The 24650-nt window shown below is 35.7% G+C and overlaps 1 protein-coding gene and 1 pseudogene across 1 annotated transcript in view; one reads left to right on the top strand and one right to left on the bottom strand.

The window, feature by feature from the left end:
• The window catches only part of LOC127434212 (succinate--hydroxymethylglutarate CoA-transferase-like), a 164022-nt pseudogene extending 156632 nt beyond the window's left edge, over window positions 1–7390 (bottom strand).
• Window positions 7391–8545: 1155 nt separating this feature from the next.
• The window catches only part of LOC127434656 (glycogenin-1-like), a 28784-nt gene continuing 12679 nt past the window's right edge, over window positions 8546–24650 (top strand). Inside the window, exons 1-4 of the mRNA XM_051687548.1 lie at window positions 8546–8647; window positions 10704–10839; window positions 10995–11169; window positions 13770–13932. Of these exons, the coding sequence (XP_051543508.1) occupies window positions 8641–8647; window positions 10704–10839; window positions 10995–11169; window positions 13770–13932 (481 nt within the window). The 5' untranslated portion in view covers window positions 8546–8640. The remainder of the gene's footprint in view (window positions 8648–10703; window positions 10840–10994; window positions 11170–13769; window positions 13933–24650) is intronic.

Genomic DNA, 24650 nt, shown 5'->3' with positions numbered 1-24650 from the left:
TGAATCTGAACAAATTTCAGTGAACGTAGTCAAAACACTCGAGCCACTTGGATACATTTACTGTAAATCCCACAATGCACAAGCACAATTGTCATTATTGTAATTGATTAAATAATTTATTCAGGACCAGCTTGTGCTCAGTCTTTTATTGTCATGTGTGAAACAGAAGCAAATGCTCCACAAGATGCCCTTTATTTCTGCAGCTAATTTAACTACATTTTGCAATACTTGAATCTTTAAAATACTACAAATATTAAAAGTAAATAATACGTATATTAATATAATACTTATACTTATTTATTAATATATACTGTAATATATTAATACTGCACTGTAAGTGTTGGGTTTGTGCAAGCCACCTACCTTTTTTAAATGTTTGCTTCGCCCTTGCTTTTAATGCTATGTTAATTTTATACTAAATGATCTATCTAAAGTATCTAATAGTTCTCTCCACAAAGAACATTGGATTTCTGTCTTTACTGCTTTAAAAAATATAAGACACCAATTTGTACCCTATTTGTGAAAAGTGTCTGTTAAGCATCTCGGGTCACTGCATGTCTATGTTTTGTCATTCAGATTTGATAATGTGATCTACAAACCATGGAATACATAAATATAAATACATTTTTCAGTAATATCAACTATTAGTGTACAACAAATAATCAATCATTTCAATAATTAAATCATTTGTTAAATAATGCAAAGACATTAATACATTTTTAAGTGGGGCTTAAGCGTCCAAATACTTTGGGGGGCCACTGTATAGATACAGGGAAACCAAAGTGATAAGCAATATACTCAGCAAATGCTGTTGGGAGGTTTTTACTAAATAACATAGCCAAGTGAACTTTTTAGCTGGATCAATCAAATACCACTTGTTGAATCTAAGCATTCCAGACTGATTTTACATTCAAGAAGAAAGTGAAAATCCTTTAAACAATACAGGATGAGCACAATAAATCACTCAAATTTAACTGTCCACCATCCACAATTTAACGAGGTCTTGTGGGTTACGCCTTCAGCTCTTTACAAGCACCGCAAGACATGGGAATTTGGCTGTGATTTGCGATCTTACAGAGAACAGCTGAGAGAAAAAAAAATGTATTTGAGCGTATTTCATTGCTAACCACAAGAGATGCCATTGCAGTGTTGACACAATGTCACAACTTGTATGAAATGTAGAGCACTGCCAACATGGGACTACTGTTTGCTTAACTTCTTTAAATTACTTGCATTTTTCTTGGTATATACAGATGTTATTATTTAACCATAGTACTTCAAGTTCTGAAAGCGGTTGCAGTTCTAAAGTGTTATTAAATCACATGACAATACATTGTTTAAACAGTTTAATTTTCAAAGGGTAACTGGAATATTTTAACCACACATTTAAGATGGGGAGTACACAACACTTTTCTAAAATCAGTTTCCTCTTCAACTCCAGGACATCTTGGACAGCCGGTCTGGGCCATATGAAGGTATGTACCATGCGGTGGTAGAAATGCGTCAACTTTCACTTATACATTCATATTCATTTTAGGGCTCTATTTTCATGACTGCAAAGTGCAGCGCTATGTGCAACGACTGTGAGAGTGCTGATTCTAAGTGCAATTTGTTAATTTCCTGAGAAACAGGTCGTTACGCTAAAACGTTTCAAAAGCAGGTCTGTATTCATGTCCAAAATCTTAAAATATTGTGGAACATCAAATTATGTTCCTGACGATCAGAGTTATAGACATCTTATGACAATTTTTTGTTCAACTATCCATAGGTCATGGTTTATTTCTCAATTATTATTATGTTTATATTTACAATTGTATTTTTGATCTATTTTGTATTGGTATTTTTCCACCTGTAAAACCATAGAGTTATTTTTTATGTCACTGCAAAAGGTGCCAGTGGAAAAAGTTGGAGAGGAAAATGTTTTTGGATTTGGTATATGATTTTTTTGACCATTTCATTATTTTGATCATATTTTTGTTTCGTTTGAAGTGTAATTTGAATTTAGAAATATTTTTGGTTTAAATTTTTGGTGTTTCAATAGATCATTTTAATTGTTCAAAATCAAAATCGGCCGGAAGGAGTGAAGTGCATGCCAATGCAATCACTATTAATACTAGCAATGATTTGTGTGTCAGTATATGAAAATTATTAATGATACTTACAGTACATTCCCTATAATTAAACGGAGCGTACATCCAAATCCTGATGAGAACAACATTTTCCAAGCATATAAAAGGAGCATGTCCATATTTCTTTTATTCTAATTCATTGCATACAGTCCATTTACACTGCCACCTTCTTATGAATGTGCTGTTTTTTAATATTGCTGGTGCTTGGAGGAATAGACTATATAATGGGATGCTTACGCTGCAATAACTGGAGAAGAACCTCTGAATTTAACTGCACTTGACCCAGCCCATTAATGCGTTGCGCACACGATTTCGCCAAACCTCCTTGCACCTTGACTTAACGCATGCTTGCACGAAAATACCAAAACTTCATGGCCATGCTGACTTTGAGCTTATGACTTAAGGCATAGTGCTGCGCTTTGTGCTAGCACTCTTAAAATAGGGCACTTAACCTGAAAACATTCCATGGGCATGTTATACATCAACTAAACCACTACGGTAATATACAGTAGAATTATTTATAACATTTATACTATTTTACCCCTATTGGACAGTGTAGGATAAATCTGATGATACACAACAGATCACAAGCATTTCAACAAAACCTAACAGCATTTCTTCACATTTAAGGCCCAAAACTCTAAGAACTACCATTAGCACAGATAGGTGAAGGCTTTTGGCCAGCTCTGTATCTATTCTGGGTAATGAGAGATGTGTGACCATGTACAGAAACCCTTATTTCCAATTTCTTATCAAGTCTGACTTGGCTGTAGGATTTATGGGTGCCTGACATGTGAAAGTAATCACGACAGCAGCCAGCGTGGTGACAATGCCCATCCGTTTCAGATTAGTGTGGCTACAGAACAATTTTCAAATAAAGAGTTGCTTCCTTTATGCGTGTGATTAAAAAAATGCAGACATTAAAGTAAATTGGCCTTTTCATAAGGACCATACAACTGAAAACATCAATGTTTATGGGTTCCAAGTAGGCCAGATTTAGGATACCATAGACCCGTCTTCATTTTAAGAAAGCTTCTCACCCTGTTCTTTAACCTACAACATAAACTTAATTGTAATGAACAACATGTGACTAGAACTTTTTGTTCCTTCTGACTTTTTCCCACTTATGTAATACACACTTTTTTCTGTTTATGGACAGCATCATCCTAAGTAATAAAAAATGAAATACTGCACTGGACTACAACAGAATGTAAAAACTGCATACAGACTAGACGTTAACATTTTCTAAACAACATGTGAGTGTTTGCCCATGCAAATTTAGTTTCAGTGGTGCTAGGCTGCTCTGGGTGGTTGCTAGGGCATTGCTATGTGGTTGCTAGGCTGCTCTGGGTGGTTGCTAAAGCATTGCTAGTGTGTTATGGGTGGTTGCCAAGGCGTTAAAATACAGTAGCTCTGGTGTTTTGAGCGTTTTACCTGTGTTGTAATGCGGTTTCTATAGTGTTCGGAGTGGACGCTAATGCACTGATAGGTGGTTGCTAGGGTTTTGCTATTGTGTTATGGGTGGTTTCCAGGACAGTGCAATGCAGTAGCTCTGGTGTTCTGAGTGTTTTTACCATGTTGTAATGCGGATTCTAGAGTGTTCTGAGTGGTGGCTAAGCCATTGCTAGGTGGTTGCTAGGCTGCTCCGGGTGAATATGTGGCATTGCTAGGTGGGTGCAAGGGCGCTGCTGTGCTGTTACTATGGTGTTCTGTCTATGGTGTAGCAATACAGTTGCTTTTTACAGTGTTGTCATGTGGATTCTATAGCGTATGGAGTGGTCGCGAAGGCAAAGATAGGTGGTTACTAGGATTTTATGAGTGGGTGCCAGGCTGTTGCTATGCTGATGCAATGGTGTTCTGGGTGGTTGCTAGAGCCTTGCTATGCAGGTGCTCAGGTGTTCTTACCATCACGTCATGTGGTTTCTACATTGCTTTGGGTGGTTGCTAAGAAATTGATAGGTGTTTTTTATTTTTGCCCAATTACAATCACTACTCCAGTCGCTTAGAAAAGTAACAGTGCACATTTCCTCAACAAGCCACAATGTTTGAGGCATCTTTCATCTCTAAAGAACAAAGATTTGGGATGAGTTACACTGCAAAGTTTAATATATAGGTTTTGAAATAACCCTAAATCCAAGTATAAGCAATAATAATGGTGAGGTTTGCCTTAGCAATCGCCACTAATAATTAGAGTACCATTGCAGTTCGGGATAATTTGAATTAAAGAATAACTGATTATAGTACCAATTTTCATTATAGTCAGCAGTCACAGTTTTTTTGGTCATGTAAGGAAAAGACACCTGAGATAGAGCAATAGATGAGATGAGAGGCCACTTGTCACAACTCTTTGTACCCAAGTCCCATCTCATTCAGTTTCCCAGGCAAGTAATTCTCCACCAATGATAATCTACAGCATTCTATTCTACAGTTTGTCATTGCAAATTACACTATCAGCATTACGATTTGAATTAAAAGTTGTAAAAATACAATGAATTTCAAAATGTCTTAGCATTTGGTACATTCCCTTTTGTTTTAATAACAGCATGCACTCAAGCTGGCATGGACTTCACAAGTTTGTGCAAAACCTGATGATCCATGTTATCCTACATGATTTGAGGATAACAACTAGAAATAGAGCAGAATATACAATATTTATTTTTCATTTTATGTCATCGTAATGCATATTTTTTTTTTTTTTTTTACTTTTGGACCCCACTGTATGTACAAACATCTACGTCATTTCAAACTACCTTTTTGTTCCGGCTGACACTTAGAAGATAAGCGCTCTCTTCACCCACAAACGGAGGGCCCAATGCTCATGTCATCGCCTGACCCTGTAACACACACAAACATCTGATTATAGTTCAATATCATGAAGAACATAAGTCAGAGAATCTACAGCACTTTTAACAAATCGTATTAATAGTCACTGCCAATGTCTCCCATTTAATGTGATTGATGTTACTGAAATGCAACAATTTAACATAAAAAATAGCATTACCCACCTCAGAGTATTTGCTCTAGTTACATGTTTGGCCAAATAATAGTTTATTACTGTTGCAAGTAAACAGTAAAGCAAATGAAAAAAAGGATGCAGCCTATTAAGAGAAGCTAATGTGTAGTCATTCTGAGAGCAGATAATCTCTTTTCCAACATCTATAATACTAAAACGACCCAAAACAATGACCTTTGGAAAACCTCAAAACTAAACCTTATTGCAAATGCCTCTCTTGCAGTCTTTTAAGTGACTGTTAAAGGGATAGTTCACCCAAAAATGAAAATTCTCTCATCATATACTCACCCTCATGCCATCTCAGATATGTATGACTTTCTTTCTTCAGCAGAACACAAAGATTTTTAGAAGAATATCTCAGCTCTGTAGGTTCATACAATGCAAGTGAATGGTGACCAAAACTTTGAAGTTCCAAAATCCACATAAGGGCAACATAAATGTAATCCAGATGACTCTGGTGGTTAAATCCATATTTTCTGAAGTGACATGATAGGTGTGGGTGAGAAACAAATCAATATTTAAGTCCTTTTTCCTTCACTTTCTCCTTGTGTTTTTGGTGATTCACATTCTTTGTGTGTATCGCCCCCTACTGGGCAGTAAGGAGAATTTATGACAACACATGGATTTAACCACTGGAGTCATATAGATTACATTTATGCTCCCTTTATATGGATTTTGGAACTTCAAACTTTTGGCACCCATTCACTTGCATTGTGAGGACCGACAGAGCTGAGATATTCTTCTAAAAATCTTTGTTTGTGTTCTGCAGAAGAAAGAAAGTCATGGAGGTAGGTAAATTATGAGAGAATTTACTTTTCTGGGTGAACTATCCCTTTAATTCACTTAAATTATGAATAAACTGTAAAAATTTGGTATTAAATGTAACATGGCAGTACAAAGCAGTCATATATGTATGTCAGTCATGTTGATCTGATATTGACTCAACTGGTCTTTCAACTTTGATAACCTCTGCTCGCAAATCTCCTAATATCATAGTAGCAGAAGGTCCAGCCAGAACTCTGCATGTAGGAATGATATAGTTTAATATTCAGCATTTATCATCAAAGAGAATTATCCTTGATGCGTAAACTTGTATATATGGTGGCCAATCACAACAGTGCAGTGAATGCAAACGTCCTACCTTGTAAAATCTAAGACTTTGACGCCATCTAGTGGTCTTATCTGACCTCGACCTGAGTTAATGGAGAATTAGAATTATGTGTGATCGATCAGAATAAGTAGGTAGGTAAGAATTGTACTTTTACATGTAAAATTCCAAATGGACATCTATAATTACACTGAATAACGCTGTTATACTGATTCCAAAATGAGAGTTCGTCCCTGTTCCGCGTAAATATATGCAACACAAAAGGTTTGAAATTATAAATTAACTGGCTTACCAAAGAACACTGGGTAAAAATAAATAAATATATAAATAAATAAATTTGTTGATACTTCAAGAAATCGGTGCAATAGTGCATTATTTCAGACTGATTGTTTACTGTTTCAAGTAATAATTATAAATGAAATTGAATCATATTAAATTAAGTATATATTACATTTAGACATGCATACAATTACCATGAAATATACAAAGGTACAAACATCATATATACAATAAATAGTTATCATAATGTAAACAAACAGGTGTGCATGCATACGTTTGCCATAAACAAACGGGTGTGCATTCGTTTCCTTTAATGTAAACAAACATGTACGCATACATTTACAAAACTTAAACAAGTGAATTAATAAAGTAAACAATGGTTTACTTATATAGAGCACTAAATGTTCCTTCATGCACTAATCATCAAAGCACAGCCCATGTGCGTGAGCGCGTGACGTAAACACTAGAGTCTACAGAGATAATGGTGGGCTTAAAATGCAGGTGTGTCAGGATAGCTACCTTGCAGCTCGGCAGTGAATTGTCGTCTTATTTTCACACATTTGTTCTTAATCAGTAGTAGAAACGGCGGTTTTCTGGTAAAAGGAGATACAACTCTAATAACAGCAGCACTCCCCGACATTTTGACTCAATGTTTATTAGTTCAGCGTCCATAAAAGTCCCGCCTGCGCGCATTATTTCCCAATTAAACTTTTACAACCCACGCAGAAATCTCTTCTGACACCAGCCATGCGTTTTAATCCTTTGCAAATTACCTCTTGCGGTCAGTTTGACACAGGCACAGACCGTCAGACTCTTCTCACTACATATCCCATAAACCATCAAGAGTTGATCCTCACGCATGCGCGGTAATGATCCGCAGATCTAAAAAGCGAATACAACCTTTGATCTCGACTCATTTTAAAGGTGCGATCAGTACTTTCTTTACACATAAAGTGTCATACCTACAGAAATGAATACTATTTTTTTAATAGTTGGGTTATTTTTCCCAAAGGAAAACGAACAATTATTTATTAATTTATTTTATTTTTTATTTTTGTGAAAAAGAACAGGGGAAATAGGCTAAAAGTACACCAAAGCGCCAGCTTAATACAACATAAAATAAACAAGTAATTAGTTTAATAAAATAAAGCACATAAATAAAGTTACAAATGTAAAACAACAAAACTAAATGAATAAAACACATCCAGATGACACACCCTTGAAAAGGTATTGCCAATGAGTCAATAATTATTTTAAATAAAATGAACAATTACACCTGACCTGTCCAGTCCAGTTTGTATGATGAGTTGTTTAAATCCTTTGAGTAAGCAGAAATAAGCAGTGATCGGTAGGTGGCAGAATAAACCAATACTGGATAGATTTTCAGAGAGCCATGATTCCACACATGTTGCTTATAATTTATATCAACTGCCACATACTGTAAATGCTATATACTGTACACACATTAATATAGATTATATAACATAGGCTTGTTATATATGTTAACTAAATAAATACGAAATAACTAATTAGATACACAATCAAAACATATGAATCTAATGATAAATAAATAAATATTATAATAATATTACATTAATTGTGTTATATTACATTCGGTGACAAACAGTCCTTAATCTTTGGTATGTTACCAGCAATCATTTGCAATTCCACTGTGTCTTGCACCATTTTACAACAGCATACAGCACAAATATGCAGTAACAGTTCCAAAACAAATAAATAAATATGGCACATAGGCCTACATTTCTACATGGTAAATATTTCTTCTTTTACTATAAACATTTTAAAATATACACTCTCCCTAAAAGAGTTGTTGCTGTTATTATTTGTGTGTGTGTGTGTGTGTGTGTGTGTGTGTGTGTGTGTGTGTGTTGTCAATTACATCTCGGTGGCCACACCCACATAAACAAATCATCCAATGGTGTGCGTGTCCGCTTGGGATCCTTCTGGTCACGTGACTGGCAGTATATAATGGTGTGGTCTACGGTGGTATAAATGAACTCAAGTCTTGGCATAAAGTCTCTTTTTTATTGAAGTCAAGCTGCTGTACTAGGGGAGTCCGATCTGCAAGCTTTGACTTGCAAATATCAAGCATGGCAGGTATGTGATAATAATTGGCCTATGCTGTTAATAGAATTGCTGAAGTTTATATTTAATGGTCTGATCATTTTCAACTATTACACAGGGGCATCTGTCAAAAGCTATATGATCTATTTATACTGCATGTAAGGCTATACGAGCTGTATGTAAATAGATCTTTTTTGGTTTCTACTGTTCTATCCCGAACAGAGACATCCAGGCTGTGCATGTTCATTTCGTTGATTATATTAATATTGCTATTGCTTCTATTTCTCAATGCTTATATTGGCATACTGACTCAAGAGTATCGAGTCAAAGTAGTGTTTTGCAGGCGTAGTATTCTTTATATTAAATGCACCCTGTATTGATTGCGGAAGCACACACGTCATCTCCAAGCTGCATAAACTCAGTTCTGCTGCGAATATTTTTAGGCAGGTGCTATTTACACCTAGTGCAAAAAGTCACTTCGATATTTTTTATTCACTGTTACTTAAGTCATGCTGGGGTTCTACAACACTGCGTGTAAGTGCTTATGCTGCTAATAATGTTTCAGAAAATGTCATTGTCACTAATACAATTTTTACAGTTTTTCTCAATCGCTTTGGCTGAATTATCGAATGAGAATATATATATATATATATATATATATATATATATATATATATATATATATATATATATATATATATATTTTTTTTTTTTTTTTTTTTTTTGTATTTTTTTTTTAACTATAAGTTCAAATCTCTGAACAAATATTTTCTTGTTCGCACCAGATTTGAATTTCTTATTCATTTAAGCAAACTGCACGTGTTTTGGCACATGTGTGTATAAGAGTAAATACAATTGTCTACAGTTTGCACGATAACTAAATGCACATGACTTGCTGATCAAAACTGATTAGTTGATTCTCAGTGAAATTGTCATATTCTTCACAACTTCTAAACATTCTTTCATCGTGTGAGCCATCACATGCAATATGATCCATTCAATTATCAAAATCTGTCAGACATACATGTATATTCCATAAATATCTATGACATGGAATGTTTGTGATGTCTGCTAAATCTCTGGCCAAACCAACAAGAGCAACAGGATGTCCACCAAGAAGATGTGAACTTGTAGTATTACATACTGTGAGGAGGTCCAGTTGATTGTTTTTTACAGAACTACTACAGGTTTTTTCGTTGTTGCATTTTTGTTTTGTTTTTTGCATGGATGTCATATTGTGGTAATTTTCTGTTCACTATATACGACTTTACATGTAAGAAATGTGTAAAAATGGACATGCAAATGTGAATTTTCTGTTTACCTGTAACACATTGCTACAAAAATACATTTACTATATACATACAAATGTGCATATCTTTTTTCTGTGTACTACAGTATTGTACAGTATTGACTTTTCCCAGTAAACTTTTACCTACTATTGAAATCAATAAGTGTGACACACAATAGCATTCAACTAGACAAAACTGACATTCTTGTTTAGTACAGAAAGCAGTCAGTGTCAACAAAAAAGTAGAACAAAAATGAAATTTGTACATAACAAACATTTCCAGGGTTGAATGCCATGGTGAAAAAAACATCTAAACATTTTGACCAGTACGGCACACACGATGAAAAAAAAAAAAAAAAAAAAAAAAAAAAATATATATATATATATATATATATATATATATATATATATATATATATATATATATTTTGATGGCATTGGCCAATTTACTGACACAATAACTAGGCTTTAAAGCATGAATTAAATGTTTTGGGTGAGTTACTACATTTTGCAGACATGCAATAGAGTTGTGATGTCTCATAAAACAGTTGTGACAATAGCACTTACAGTTTAAAGAATGTTCAAGATATACTGCATATGGGCAAAACATGTATCATCATTCACCTCAACTGAGGCCTAAACATATTCAGACGTTTAGAAAACCTTATGCGAGAGTCTTGCTTTCTAGATTGTTTGAAAGATTTGTCATGCCTTAGCAAGATGATGCTAAATAATTTGAATTCCAATCCTGTCTGTCAGTAACTGTAATGACATTCTGTATCGCTCTCGTGTCTTGCACAGAACAAGCATTTGTCACCTTGGCCACAAATGACAGCTATGCAAAGGGAGCTATGGTGCTTGGGAAATCCCTTAGGAACTACAAGACTTCAAAAAAGCTGGTGGTGCTTATTGGACCCCACGTGTCAGATCAGGCCAGGTACAACATACAGGCTGGTCACTTACCGTAGAACACTTACTGTATGACACCCAATGTGTCAACTTCAAATTGTATACATTGGCAGTTTAACATGAGATGTAAATGATGTTTCTTGATGAGAATTTAAAAAGTCAATATTTGTTGAATATCTTTAGGGCAGTTCTTCATAAAATCTATGATGAAGTCAAGCTAGTGGACGTGATGGAGAGTGGAGACACAGCACATCTGGCCATGATGAAAAGACCTGATCTGGGTGTAACATTTACTAAGCTTCACTGTTGGACCCTCACACATTACTCGAAATGTGTGTTTATGGATGCAGACACACTGGTGAGTTTTACACACAATAACCATCATTTTAGGCCAGTCAGCCCAACTGGTTAGCTGAAAGCTGTGCTTTGTTGCATGCATGACATTTTCAATGCATTTATTCCTTCTGGTTTGTTTTGTAATTTGAATTGCATAATGCTCCTTATGTAATGCATGATTACTTTTTGTGGTATTGTTTTACTTGTACTAAGCAGGGTAGTATCTGTGCTTGTCTTCAGATTAAAATGCATTAGTCCATTCAAAATGCTTAAAGCACTTGGAGCTTTAAGTCTACATGAAACGCCACTCACAACCCATTTTACTTCCTTAATGAAATATTTCCGAGTGAAACAGGGTATTCTGCACTTGATTTTATCCACTGGGAATTGATTGGATTGTGAAAAGTAGGCAGTGTGTACCAGAATGGACCCAGACCTGAGTAAAATCACTATATCTTGTTGGCTATTGGTTAACATTATCCAATAGCCTGTGCAGCCTTGGTGACATCAGCGGAAAAGAAAAGTCATTTTAGAGGTGATAAAAGTTATTATATTTTGATGAAAGATTATGAAGAAATAGTTTTTTTTCCTTTGGAATAACACTCACTTAAAACCACAAATCTCTATTAAAGATGTGTTCACCCAAAAATGAAAATTTCTGTCATTATTTACACAGCCTCATGTCATTCCAGACCAGTATGCTGTTGTTTTTGTTGGTGAATGTAAAAGAAGATATTTTGTAGAAGTTTTACGCAACTCTTTTCCAAACAATGACAGTTCACAGTGATCTGATCTGCCACGCACCAAAAAGGTCAAAAGAACACCATAAAAGTACCGCAAAAGTAATCAGTATGACACATGCGCTATATTCAAGTCTTTTGAAGCCACACAATAGCCTTGCTTTGCTTTTTTAGGTAAACTATAAATTTTGATTTCATGTTGACTTGAATGTTCCAGCTTCAATACAAGTTTAGCTCTGTCAACAGAATAATGTTGATTTCCACAAAAATATTGGCAATGGCAACACTTTCTATGAAGCCCATATTTATAATGCATTTTGAAGTCATTATAATGCATTAGTAATGTCTCATAATAAACCTTATAATATGTCATAACTTAATTGTAACCACAATTATAATACATTATATTACTTACATATTCATAGTTATACCTAAGTATAATGCATTATAACACCAGCAACATCCAATTGTATCTGCAGAAGTTATAATGTATTATATATACAGTATCTGTAATATATACTGTATAATAGGTGTGCTTTAAGTCAAGTGACAAACGCAATGTCTTTATATAAACATCCGTAAGTGGTTATAAGACATTGCAACTCATGCAAATTATATACATTACACATGCACAAAATTCCAAATAACACCCATTCAGTATAAATTTTGAAATATTACAAAAAACACTTGTAAAGCTACAAGGTTAAAATATATCAGAAACTCTCTGTCTCCATAAACTATGGATGTTGACAACACATGTAGACAATCTTCTTGGGTGTAAACAATGTTTGTGAATCTTATTCGTAGACTTATTTTATAAAGAACTTCCATTGTATAAGTCTGACTTGTATGTTACAAGTTTATGTTATAGCTGTTTATAAGAAGATATTGCTTTTTTAACTTTACTTAAAGCAGGCAAAGAGCACTTATAATATGATCATGTCATAAAGCCTGTTAAAGACTGTTTACACTATGCTGCTTTTGCACGACAGTACTTATACGATTAACTGTATTAGTTTCTGCTGTGTTAAAATTGGATGTTGCTTGTGTTATAATGCATTATACTCTTGAGTATAACTATGAATAGAAGTCTTATAATGTAATATAACTGTAGTTGTAATTATTTATGAGAAGTTCTAACTTGTATTATGAGACATTATGAATGCAGTATAATGCATGTATAATGCCTTTACAAGGCATTAAGATATGTCTCACATAATGACATCATTTCAAAGCAAATACATTTGTTTTAAGTTTATTTTATTTATATGATTAGTAGCCGTGTAATAAGCGGTATATTGTAAGTCCTGATCACCCTGTCAGGGTTTATTTTGCGTCAGAGTTCTGTTGGTGTTTATTTTGTAATTATGGAGTGTCTAACATTATCCTGCTTATTAAAAGACTACTTGCCAAATAAATAAATAAATGCACATGAAACATTGATTTGAGTTGAAATGATTTTATTAGCTTACTTGTAGAGATCGCACAGAGATCCTAGAAGCAGGAAAGATGACTCGCAATATCCAGATGAACGGTCTGATAAGTCTTAAACCCTGGATGTGCAGTTGTTACTCAGAGATATCAGACTGCTAGATGGCGCCATTGACCAATCAGATTTGAGTATTCCAGAGCGCCATGTAATAAACAGTCTTGTGATAAAACAGCTTATTACTTACGCTTTTACGCTTATTAATTTAACATATAATATTTAAGTTTTGTGGCTATACCTTTTATTTATTTATTTTTAAATAAATGAGGGACAAGTTGACATTTTTGTGTGGTAATTAACTGTATGCCACAAATGCTGTCAATTGAGCTTAAATGTGCACATTATGGACAATAATTTGCTCTCTGATGCAGTGTTGTGTTCACTATACTGTAGGTGGTATCAAACATAGAGGAGCTGTTTGACAGGGAGGAACTGTCTGCAGCCCCAGACCCCGGCTGGCCTGATTGTTTCAACTCTGGTGTGTTTGTTTTTCGCCCGTCTAATGAAACCTACTGCAAACTTCTCCAGTACTGCACAGAGCACGGCAGCTTTGACGGTATGTAAACCACCATCAGCATTTATTTTTGGGTGTGTCACAGTTTTGATTTTGAATTGGAATTTTTTTTATTTCAGGGCACTGAAATAGTTTAATGATGTTACAAATACTAGTTGCATATTTACTAATACCTCATATTTATCAATGTCTTCATGGCAGTGGTTGACCACATTTTAGGCCGCAGGTTGAGCATTTGAGAAAAGTAGTGGTTTGTCGTAAGTTGAAGCTGCTGTAAGCTATTTCTGTGCAACTAGTGGCACCAAACGGTATTGCAAAAATATTGACTGTATCCAAACAAGTTTCCCAAACACTCCCCACATCTCCCGTTAATAAAAAAAACAGGTAGCCCTGCCCGAAACCCACGTCATTGGCTGTGAGCTGCTTTGAAGTTTTCTGACTGGCCAACACATTTTTCTGTTTACAGAGTATAGGCTGTCACAGAGAGAAGTGCGACATTTTAAGGACACATATTTTGGTGAAATCTGTTGGGTATAGTAGGGACATTTTAAGCATTGTAATCCAAACAAAATGCTTACAGCAGTTTTAATTGTAAAGGTCATCTCTACAAATGGCAGTGCTACACTGCTGTAACTCTGTGGAAAAACTTGAGTTATAAGAATTAGGATGCCCTGAAATAAACATGGCTTCAGAAATATGTGTAGTATGTATTTCCTGGAAAGCCAGCACACTTCTAATCCTGAAGCATTTTGGTTTATGTAGATAATCTGGCATTTATACAGCTCTGTTTATCTCTCTGGTGATTCGCGTCCTTGTGTGGAATCAAGGCCAATCAAGGCTCTATATATAAAATGTCCATGCAAAGTGCTGGGTAGATTACTTCTGAATTGTAATTTGGTACTGATTACAAATTGCATGATAACAAAACGTAGTCAGTAACGTAATCTATTGGATTACATTTTAAGGTAATTTAATGTAAATGCTTTTGGATTACTTTTGGACTACTTCTGACCTAATTTGTTTATTTGATATCACATGCTTCTGAGTAGGATAAGCTTGTACCATTTTGACATAATGTTGCTTAAATGTGAAGTAAATAAGTAAAAAAGTTACTTAATGGATCAAAACAAAATGAACAATCAAAATGAGCAATTTACTGCCTTGGTCTGGTTAATCTGTAATCATGTAATATATAAAAAGTAACTGTAATCTAATTATGATTATTTAAAAATGTAATTTAATCTAATTGCAAGTACTTTTGTAATCTGATTTCATAATACAGATTACATGCAGTCCGTTACTACCCAGCACTGCACTGTCCACACTTTAATTGCAATCATCATTCCACCTCTCCATTCTTGCTCAAACATCTCCTCAGATAACCACATACCCAGTAGTTTGACGTGTGTTCATCTTACACACACTGTCAGTGATAATTAAGATGCCCCTCCTTGTCTACATCACTAAATTACCTCAAGTGAAAGCACATAACAACAGCTGCTCCAAAATGTTCATGCACCCAGCTAGAGGAATCTGGTACAAGCACTCTCTGCAAACAAAAGCCTTTTCAAAGCAACCCCCTTTTTCCTGTTTTTGGAGCCAAGGGCAATTTTTCTAAAGCCATCGCTTGGCGAAGATACTTGTTATGCAACTTTTGTAGGTTTTAGTATTTCTTAAATTGGTCGACAGGAAGAAAGCATGCAATATTTTTTTTCTATTGCTTTATTTTTTTTGTGTGTGACCCTTAAGATAAGACGCTTTGTTGATAAGACAACAAATAATTGTACACACTACACAAAATAATTTTCTTAATCAGCATTTTTTTGTCTTGTTTTCTATTTAAAATATCTCAACATCCTTAAAACAAGATCAAATATTAAGAAAATATTTCTTCTCAGTGTATTAATTTGGCAATAAGTATTTCTTATTGCCAAATTTCATTTGTTTGTTTTCTTGTTTTAAGCATAAATCTAATTAAAAAAATGTAAGCTTTATGCTTAAAACAAAAACAAATCTATTTGCCAATGGGGCAAGAAAAAATATTTTCATTCAATGTATATTATCTTTTATCTTACACAAGTATATATATATATATATATCTTACACAGTTTTGGATCTCAAGTATGTTTATCTTGTTTTAAGAATGTTTAAATATTTGTAAAACAGCAAGACAAAATTACTGATTAAGAAATTGATTTTGCACGTCAGTGAAAATGTGAGCAGGGCTGTTAAATTTACGATGTAGAGTATTGGTGTAAATGGACTTGTTTTCTCATCGAGACAGTGGATCCATTCTTGTAGAGCTGGCTGCAAGTTTGAATGTGACTGTCGAGGAACCAATCAGATTGCTGGGTTGTTGGGGTGGGCTCTGGTGAGGCTGCTTACAGTATGGAGGCTGGAGCCTGTTCAGAAGACTATTTATTTTGCTTTTGTTATTTCACAGAATCCAATGGCTCGTTTGGACTGTTATAATTAGGGTTTGTGCTTCTTGCAGTCCATTTAAATGCCATACAATCAACCGAGACCAAAGACAGATTTTTAGGCTATTTTAGTCCTCCATATAGCTTTGAAGTGACCAGTCATTCTTCTCTGAACATCCTTTGGCCTGTTGAAAGCACATCAATGCAGCTCTAATTGTGTGTTAATTTGTAATGATTGCTTTATTTTTAGTGGGCTTGTTTGTTTGTACCTCAGCAGAAAAAGCTTGAACTTGGAGTCTCATGGTGTTCCCTATAGGGAATGAGTTATTTGTATGAAACTTTGAGCATAGGAACCAGGTGTTCTGGGTGGTTGCTAGGACATTGCAAGATGGTTGCTAGGGTGTTCTGGGTGGTTTTTAGTGGCCTGAGTTAGAAGAGCCCACCCACAAGTCTATCCTCCTGAGACCCGAGCATGTCTGTTGTGTGCATTTTTCATTTCCCTTTTTGATTTGTAACTAGTAGCACCTAATAAACATGCAAAAAAATAAATAAAAAATAAATAGCAAATAGTTTTCCTAAAAAATGATGTTCACATAGTTGGACAGCGGGACTAAGTTGTGAATAAAAAAATTAAAAAAAAACAGAAAAAAAAAAATACCATACTATATAATTTTCAATCAAATTGTTTATTATGTTTCCAGGAGTGTTGATTATTCATGTTTTTGAGACATTACAAACATTACAGCTGATTTTCTGTAAAGCTGCTTCGGAACAATGTATTTTGAGAAAAGCAGAAATAAACAAAACTATACAAATAAACATTGTTTTATTTTTATGTCACAATGTTATATACTGTATTTATATACTTTGGCAACAAAATCTCAATGTTCTCTTTTTGCACTGTCAAACAAGCAAGTGATAGCCAGTGCTGAAGCATTTTCCATTCAGAAATTAACATAATTCATTCTGATTTAACCCTATGATACACAGTGTTTGACAGCTCCTGTCTCACTCACTGTTCAAGCTAAAAAGCCAAAAAACGTATGGTATGTAAGTTTCACATGTTTATGGCATCATCTAGTGATTATTTGTGAAAAAAGTGGTTTCAATGTCTTTATCGATCCATATAAAATGGCGGACTTGCGCGAAAAGTGACACTAATGTTGCGATAAATGACAGCTTATTTTAATAAGTAAAAGTGACAGTAATTATTGTATTGTTACTGATATTTTAAAATGAGTATTTGCTCAATATAACCAACTTGTGCTTGATTAAAATATTGTATATTATTTTATTGAAAAAGCCAGTTGAAATTCCATGTATCAAATTTGATACAATAGGCGGTATTGAGGTATATCTCTCAATCACCATTACATTACATTCATCCCCACTATTAAAAATATTATATATATATATATATATATATATATATATATATATATATATATATATATATATATATATATATTTAAAGTGTGAACTAATATTTCTGTGTATTTTCATATATGCAGCCTGCTCTGTCATTATAAAGATCTCATTATTTTACATTACAAGCCATTATGATGTCATCTTACCATAAGTTCCTGAGACTCAGCAAAAAAAGTTTTATAATTTCCTTTTATAATATGATCAATACAGTGTTTGGTGCATAAAATACATATGATAAAAACTGTTTATTGAAAAAAAAAAAAAAAAATATATATATATATATATATATATATATATATATATATATATATATATATATATATATATATATATATATTTTATTCATATTGTATTTGATGTGCTGAATTGAACTGTGATACATTTCAATCTATATTTATAGACCAAGGAGAGGAAGTTGTCATGGCCAAACTCACAAACATTTGGTATCTCTGAAAATCTCAGGGAGTCCTCTGATAATACCCAAAGATTTACCACTGTAGCATGTATAGCAGGATAATGACCTTTAATGCCTAATGTTTCAAATATGATACATAAAAAAATAAAAAAAACACACAAAAAAAATGTTTTGTTTTTTTGTTTTTAATTATTTATTTTTATAGTTTGTCTAGTAGTACTAAATACAGTGTAATGTCAAAAAAATTCGTATTTTATGACAATTCTTTCATATGACAGCATTAACAGGGTTACAGTAATGACCAGCGTCATCCAATCACTGCCAACCATGTTAAATTAAAATGTAGCATTATAAAATTCTGAATCTATGTACTGATTATCATTGTCCCATGTTTGCCAACCATGTTGAGTGATCCAAACATCATCTGCAGCATGAAACTGAACTTTTGACCTGAAGTTTGGAGTGAATGCACATGGCTGCATAGAAAGCTATGGGATGTTCCCTATTTAGTGAATGACTTAGCCTCTAGTGTGCTGTCTGTCTGTACTTGTCTCAGAATGGTTCGAAATGCACCTTATTTTCATCCTAACTCCATCCCTAACTCCAAGCCTCTAAAAGCAACTTTTTTTCTCTCTTTCAGTGTGATAATGCACAGCGAATAGGGTTTCTAACGGAAAAATTAGCGCTATTGTCCAGTGTAGTGTGCATTGTGTTTAACAGTGTGCCGTTCCTCAATAAATCGCTAAACCTTTTTAAAATGGCATATCGGATGAAACTAGAGCCTCTAATATATTGACTCAAACAGGTTTCAATGTAAAAACTTTGAGGTTTCTTACCAGACGTAGTTTTGTTGGTGTTTTTCCCAAAGACAAAATCTGCTGTTTTCTGCACCATGTTGTTTTGTCACATGATGCCGTACATCTAAAGTTGAACATTTTACTGATAGCCCAGAGTGTCCTGAACTGAGATCAGTCGGTTTAAATAAATTTAAATTATGTGTTGCGTATAGCAAAGCCAAAACACAATGTCTGTGCAGAAGGACGTGCGGTCGCATGAGACTATGAAATTCTGTTCTGTAGAAATGGTTTGGGTCCCCATTCAGTGCATGACGATCAAGGTTTTCTGCTCATTTTATCATCTCCCAGGCAAAAATTGTTAGACTGATTGCACAATTTTAATACTTGGGGTTAGAGGTTTATTAAAATCGATTCTTACTTGAAAGCTGCATGTGAACGTCCCCTCAAGTCGTGATTACGACTAGGGCTGTCATGATTACTTGATTTAATTTGATTACTCGATTAAAAAAATACCTTTATTACAAAACTGCCAAATCGACAAATCAAAAATAAGATGGACTGCTGTTAAAGCCACAGCTGCGCGTCTCGCACCCTACAGACGTAATATAAAACTTTGGCTTACCTGTGGGAGAAAAGGCTAGTCTCCGCATGTGAAATTTTTAACAGTGTTTACTCAATAAGGAACTGAATGTCCAGATGCTTAAGGGCATTTAATACAGTACATGGCAAGCGACAAGTTTTTGCGATCTGCATTATGTAGCACAAGCGCAACAATGCCCGCAATTGCTGCAGCTCAACGCAAGAGTGAAAAATGTATCTCACACGATTACTGTGAATATTGTATTCCTTCTTGCATGCATGTGATATTTCAAAAGATAACAAACAAATAAAATGGCTTTAATATCGCTATAAAATAGTTTAACCATATATAAAACTCATCCTCATAAACAAGATTGGTGGGCACTGGGCAGATATTGTTTCTGAAAAGATATTTAATTATTTATTTATTTTTTTGTTCCATAGGCTGTTTTCCCATATTTGAGTTTTAAACTAAAACAGGTAGATCATGTTGAACTAGTTAAAGGGGGAACATTTTTTAACTTGCATTTAAAAAAAAAAATGTTGGGCACACCTGGAGAAGCTAATCTCTGTCAGCTTGAATTATATACATTTTTTATAGATCTGCTTTGGGTGTCTTTTTGCTTTAGATATTGTATACACAATTGTTTTGTTGTTTTTATTCAATCGTAAAATACATCAAAACTTAGGCAAATGAACGCATTTATTTTAGCCTAACGTGACTTCACCTCGACAACTATGCAATCTGAGTTATTAAATAATTTTTCTGATTACTCGATTAATCATCAGAATAATCATTAGATTACTTGATTACTAAAATAATTGATAGTGACAGTCCTAATTATGACTAGGAAACATAGACATAAACTTTCAACATGGCGGAGGAGAGTACGGTTTCTGTAGCAAATGATAGGTTTTATTCATTTTTTGAAATGCACCTTGTTATTGCTTGTTGTTTCGGTCACCATTTGCATACTGTGCATTTTTACACAGAGAAAGTAGCATGTATTTGACCAAAATTCCATTATCTTCAGCAAGCTGAGTAACACATATGGTGTCAAAATAAGAGTTCCGGGGCCTGGGTAGCTGAGTGAGTATTGACGCTGACTACCACCACTGGAGTCACGAGTTCGAATCCAGTGTGTGCTGAGTGACTCCAGCCAGGTCTCCTAAGCAACCAAATTGGCCCGGTTGCTAGGGAGGGTAGAGTCACATAGGGTAACCTCCTTGTGGTCGCGATTAGTGGTTCTCCCTCTCAGTGGGGCGCGTGGTAAGTTGTGTGTGGATCGCGGAGAGTAGCATGAGACTCCACATGCTGTGAGTCTCCGCGGTGTCATGCACAACAAGCCACATGATAAGATGCGCGGATTGACTGTTTCAGAAGCGGAGGCAACTGAGACTTGTCCTCCGCCACCCGGATTGAGGTGAGTAACCACGCCACCATGAGGACTAAGTAGTGGGAACTGGGCATTCCAGATTGGGGAGAAAAAGGGATAAAAAAAAAGGTTAATAAAAAAATAAGAGTTCCACAAGAAATATGCAAGAATGAACCTGGCATCCTCCATGTTTCATATTCTCTCTGACAACACATTACTTGATCGTGACATACTACTCGTAATTGCGACTTCAGAATTGGGAAGTATTCTGATAGTATGTGAAGGCAGCATAAGTATGAGCTATTTTAATAGTGATGCTTGCTTTTGCAAACACCACTAATTACAGGGTTCTGGGCTATAAAGTGCAGAACACCAAATAAAGGTGAATGTGCAATACCTTCTTAGCACAGAAAAATTTAAAGAGTTGTTTGCCTCAAAGTAGCAAACCAGCCAAATCACTTCCAGGTTTGTTGCATGTTAAGACAACTGCAATCCAAAGACAAAGCATAGCTGTGTTCTCTCGCACCAGTAAATACGTTGAATCTATGTGAAATGGTGAATCAAACTGGTATCTTTCCATTTCCTCATTTATTACAATCCTGATGACTAGAGGCTATCATGTGGTCTTGGTCTCATCCTCTGCCAATGTAAACCAGTCAGAGACTGTACATTCCTACACGGTCCTGCTCATCCCCTCAAAATGAACACTTCAAGACCCCAGTAATGTTTGTAGAGTCGCTTGTAGAATTAAAGCCCCAGGGGATGATTCTGGGCCCCGTTTCTAGGCTCCGGATGGCACGCCTTTAGTGTTTTAACTGTACCAGCATGAACTGAGAACCCATTATTATGAATGCTCAAGCATATTGGTTAATATTTTGTGTTACATTGGTTTTTGTAATGTGAGTTGTGTAGCTGGAAAATATCTTTTACTTATAAATTTTTTTTCCTCCCTGACAGTGAAAATGGTCTGTGTGGAGTCTCCCAACATTCATTTCCTTGTAGCATGCATGTGCCCCTCCTGGGGCAAATATTCATGACTTTCAGTGCAGACAGAGTATGACAGAGTTGACCTTATAGCAAAATGATTTTGACTTGGCTTATTGTACGTTTTGCCGCAGTTTTCTGGTGAAATGAACACTAGAGGTGCTACAGCAACAATGACTTTTATTAACTTTATTCAAGTAAAAAGTCAGATTATCAGTTCATAAATACATAATTTCCATCCTGTTCCTCACACAGTGCAATCTTATGACATTTAAACACTTTTAATACAGTGCATGACTTGTAAGGTGATTCATTTGCGTTATATAACCAACTACATTTACAAGCTTATTTGAGTGTGATCATATTGCGCAGTAGCTCAACTGATAGCGTGTTGGACTTGCAATGCAAAGGACCAAAGTACAAGTCCTGAAGAGCACGCAAGTCGATACGTTGTTTTGTTTTGTTTTTTGTTTTGTTTTGTTTTTGTAACAGTATAAGGATGGGTAAGGAGGAGGCGGGAACTGGCTGAACAGTCAATATAAAGTTTAATGATATAAATGAACTTAAAACTATCATAAACAAACATGTTGCTTGGCCGCGTGCATCTCTCTCGAACCGGCGTCTCCGGCTGCCCTTTATCTCGCTTTCCCGCTGATCAGCTGATTCAGCGCCAGCCATGCTCCATCTTGGCCCGGCCACACCCTCCTCCTCGTCACACTCCTCACCACCCGCCACCGGTCTGACTAACTCCCCCCCATCTCTGGAGGGGAGACGCTGCCCTTCCGGCCATTCTGTCAGCCGGTGGTCCACCCCGCCTCCTGTGAACCTGGGGGAGAGACAAGTGTAGCGAGTCCTCCGGCCCCTGATGGACGGAACCGCTCCTCCCCTTCTTGGCAGACAGCTGCAGTTCCTCCGGCCCTTGCCGGCCAGCAGCGACCCCTCCGTCCCCAGGCAGACGGCCACGGCTGCTCCCCTGGCGGATGGCAGCGGCGAGGAATCTGCTACAGCGTGTCCCTCCTCCCTCCCGTGTTTCGGCACCACTGTAACAGTTCAAGGATGGGCAAGGAGGAGGCGGGAACCAGCTGAACAGTCATTCAAAAAGTTTAATGATATAAATATACTTACAATCAACATAAACAAACATGCAGTGCAGCCACATGCGTCTCTCTCTCTCTCACCGGCGTCTCCGGCTGCCCTTTATCTCGCTCTCCCGCTGATCAGCTGATTCAGTGCCGGCCATGCTCCATCACAGCCCGGCCACGCCCTCCTCGTCGTCACAGTTTTGTTTTGTTTTTATGGGGATAGATGCTGTCAAGTTTCAAAAATTATAAAGCACCACAGACATATAATTAAAAGTGCCAATATGACTTTTTATTCCAAGTCTTCTGAAGCCATACGAAACAGACCAAAATATAAGCTGTTATTCACTCAAAATCTCCCCCTCCACATTAGCACTCAAATCTCATTTGCATTCATGTATATTCAGATTTGGCTGGTGAAGTGTGTTGCACCAGGTGCCAGGTGGCATTGGTTGTTGCATGTCTTGCAACTGATCATGACACACCAATTTGAATATGTGGAAGGGTAAATGTTATTGAAAAGCTTTGACAAAGGGGAAGAATTTCAGGAAATAAATACTTCAGTTTTGGTCTGTTTTTCAAATAAAACTATGACATGGCTTCAGAAGACTTGGAATATACTGTATAGTAGCGCACGCGTCGTATGGACTTTTTTAACTGTGCTTTTTGATGCTTTTTTGTCCTTTCTGGAGCTCAAAAATGTCCGACCTCATCATATTGTTTGCATGGAAAAAAGCAAATGGTCTGCTAATCTTGTAAAACCATACAGGTTTGGAATGACATGAGAGTGAATAAAACGATGACAGAATTTTAAACTTTGGGTGAGCTGTTCGCTTCACTTTAATTGAGTGCTTGTAAACTATTGCATTGCCATGTTACCGTGACACACCCCTCTCTTTTACTCTCCTATAGTGTCTTTTTAGACTATCAACTGACAACAGGTCAAGTCATTCTTATTTGTATTGGGCTTTTCACAACACACATCATTTCAAAGCAGCTTTACAGGAAATCATGCATTAACAGAAATTGAAACTGTAATATCTATAAAGTCTTAGAGCGATCATTGTGTAGTTTTATTAAATATGATTGTAAATTGTGTATAAAAATAAAATAATTAAATAATAATTGTATTTAGAACCCCAGTGAGCAAGCTGAAAGCGACTGTGGCAAGGAACACAAAACTCCATAAGGTGTTGGTTAATGGAGAAAAATAACCTTGGGAGAAACCAGGCTCACTGTGGGGGCCAGTTCCCCTCTGGCTAACAGCATGAATATAATGCCAATATTAGTTATTTGTGTGCAGTGCAGGTCATGGTTTAAGATTAGTAAATTAAGTAAGTGATAAGGTCCAGTGCTTAAAAAAAAATATTTTTTATGAACTGTAAAATTTATGACTAATGTCCATCCTGGATTAACTGCAGAAGTTTACATAGATGCATTGTCCTTCGTTAGTTGGCTGATGAAGGCTTTTGTTGGCAATTAAATGATAGTCTATGTATTCCATTTCAAGAGTGTAGACAGATCATTTTGGTGAGGTTCGGTGGGGTCCATCCTAAGTCCAAGGCTCAGTCAGTAGCATATGAAGTGTCTGATGTCTTACAGTTGGAGTTCGCATCAGTTCATCCTCTGAAGTCCATCGTAAAAGACTGAAGTGATGTCTGGCTGGCACCGGCTGCATTTAG

The sequence above is a fragment of the Myxocyprinus asiaticus genome, chromosome 44, assembly GCF_019703515.2.
Source record: "Myxocyprinus asiaticus isolate MX2 ecotype Aquarium Trade chromosome 44, UBuf_Myxa_2, whole genome shotgun sequence".
NCBI lineage: Eukaryota > Metazoa > Chordata > Actinopteri > Cypriniformes > Catostomidae > Myxocyprinus > Myxocyprinus asiaticus.
This window is presented reverse-complemented; position numbering and strand designations above follow the sequence as displayed.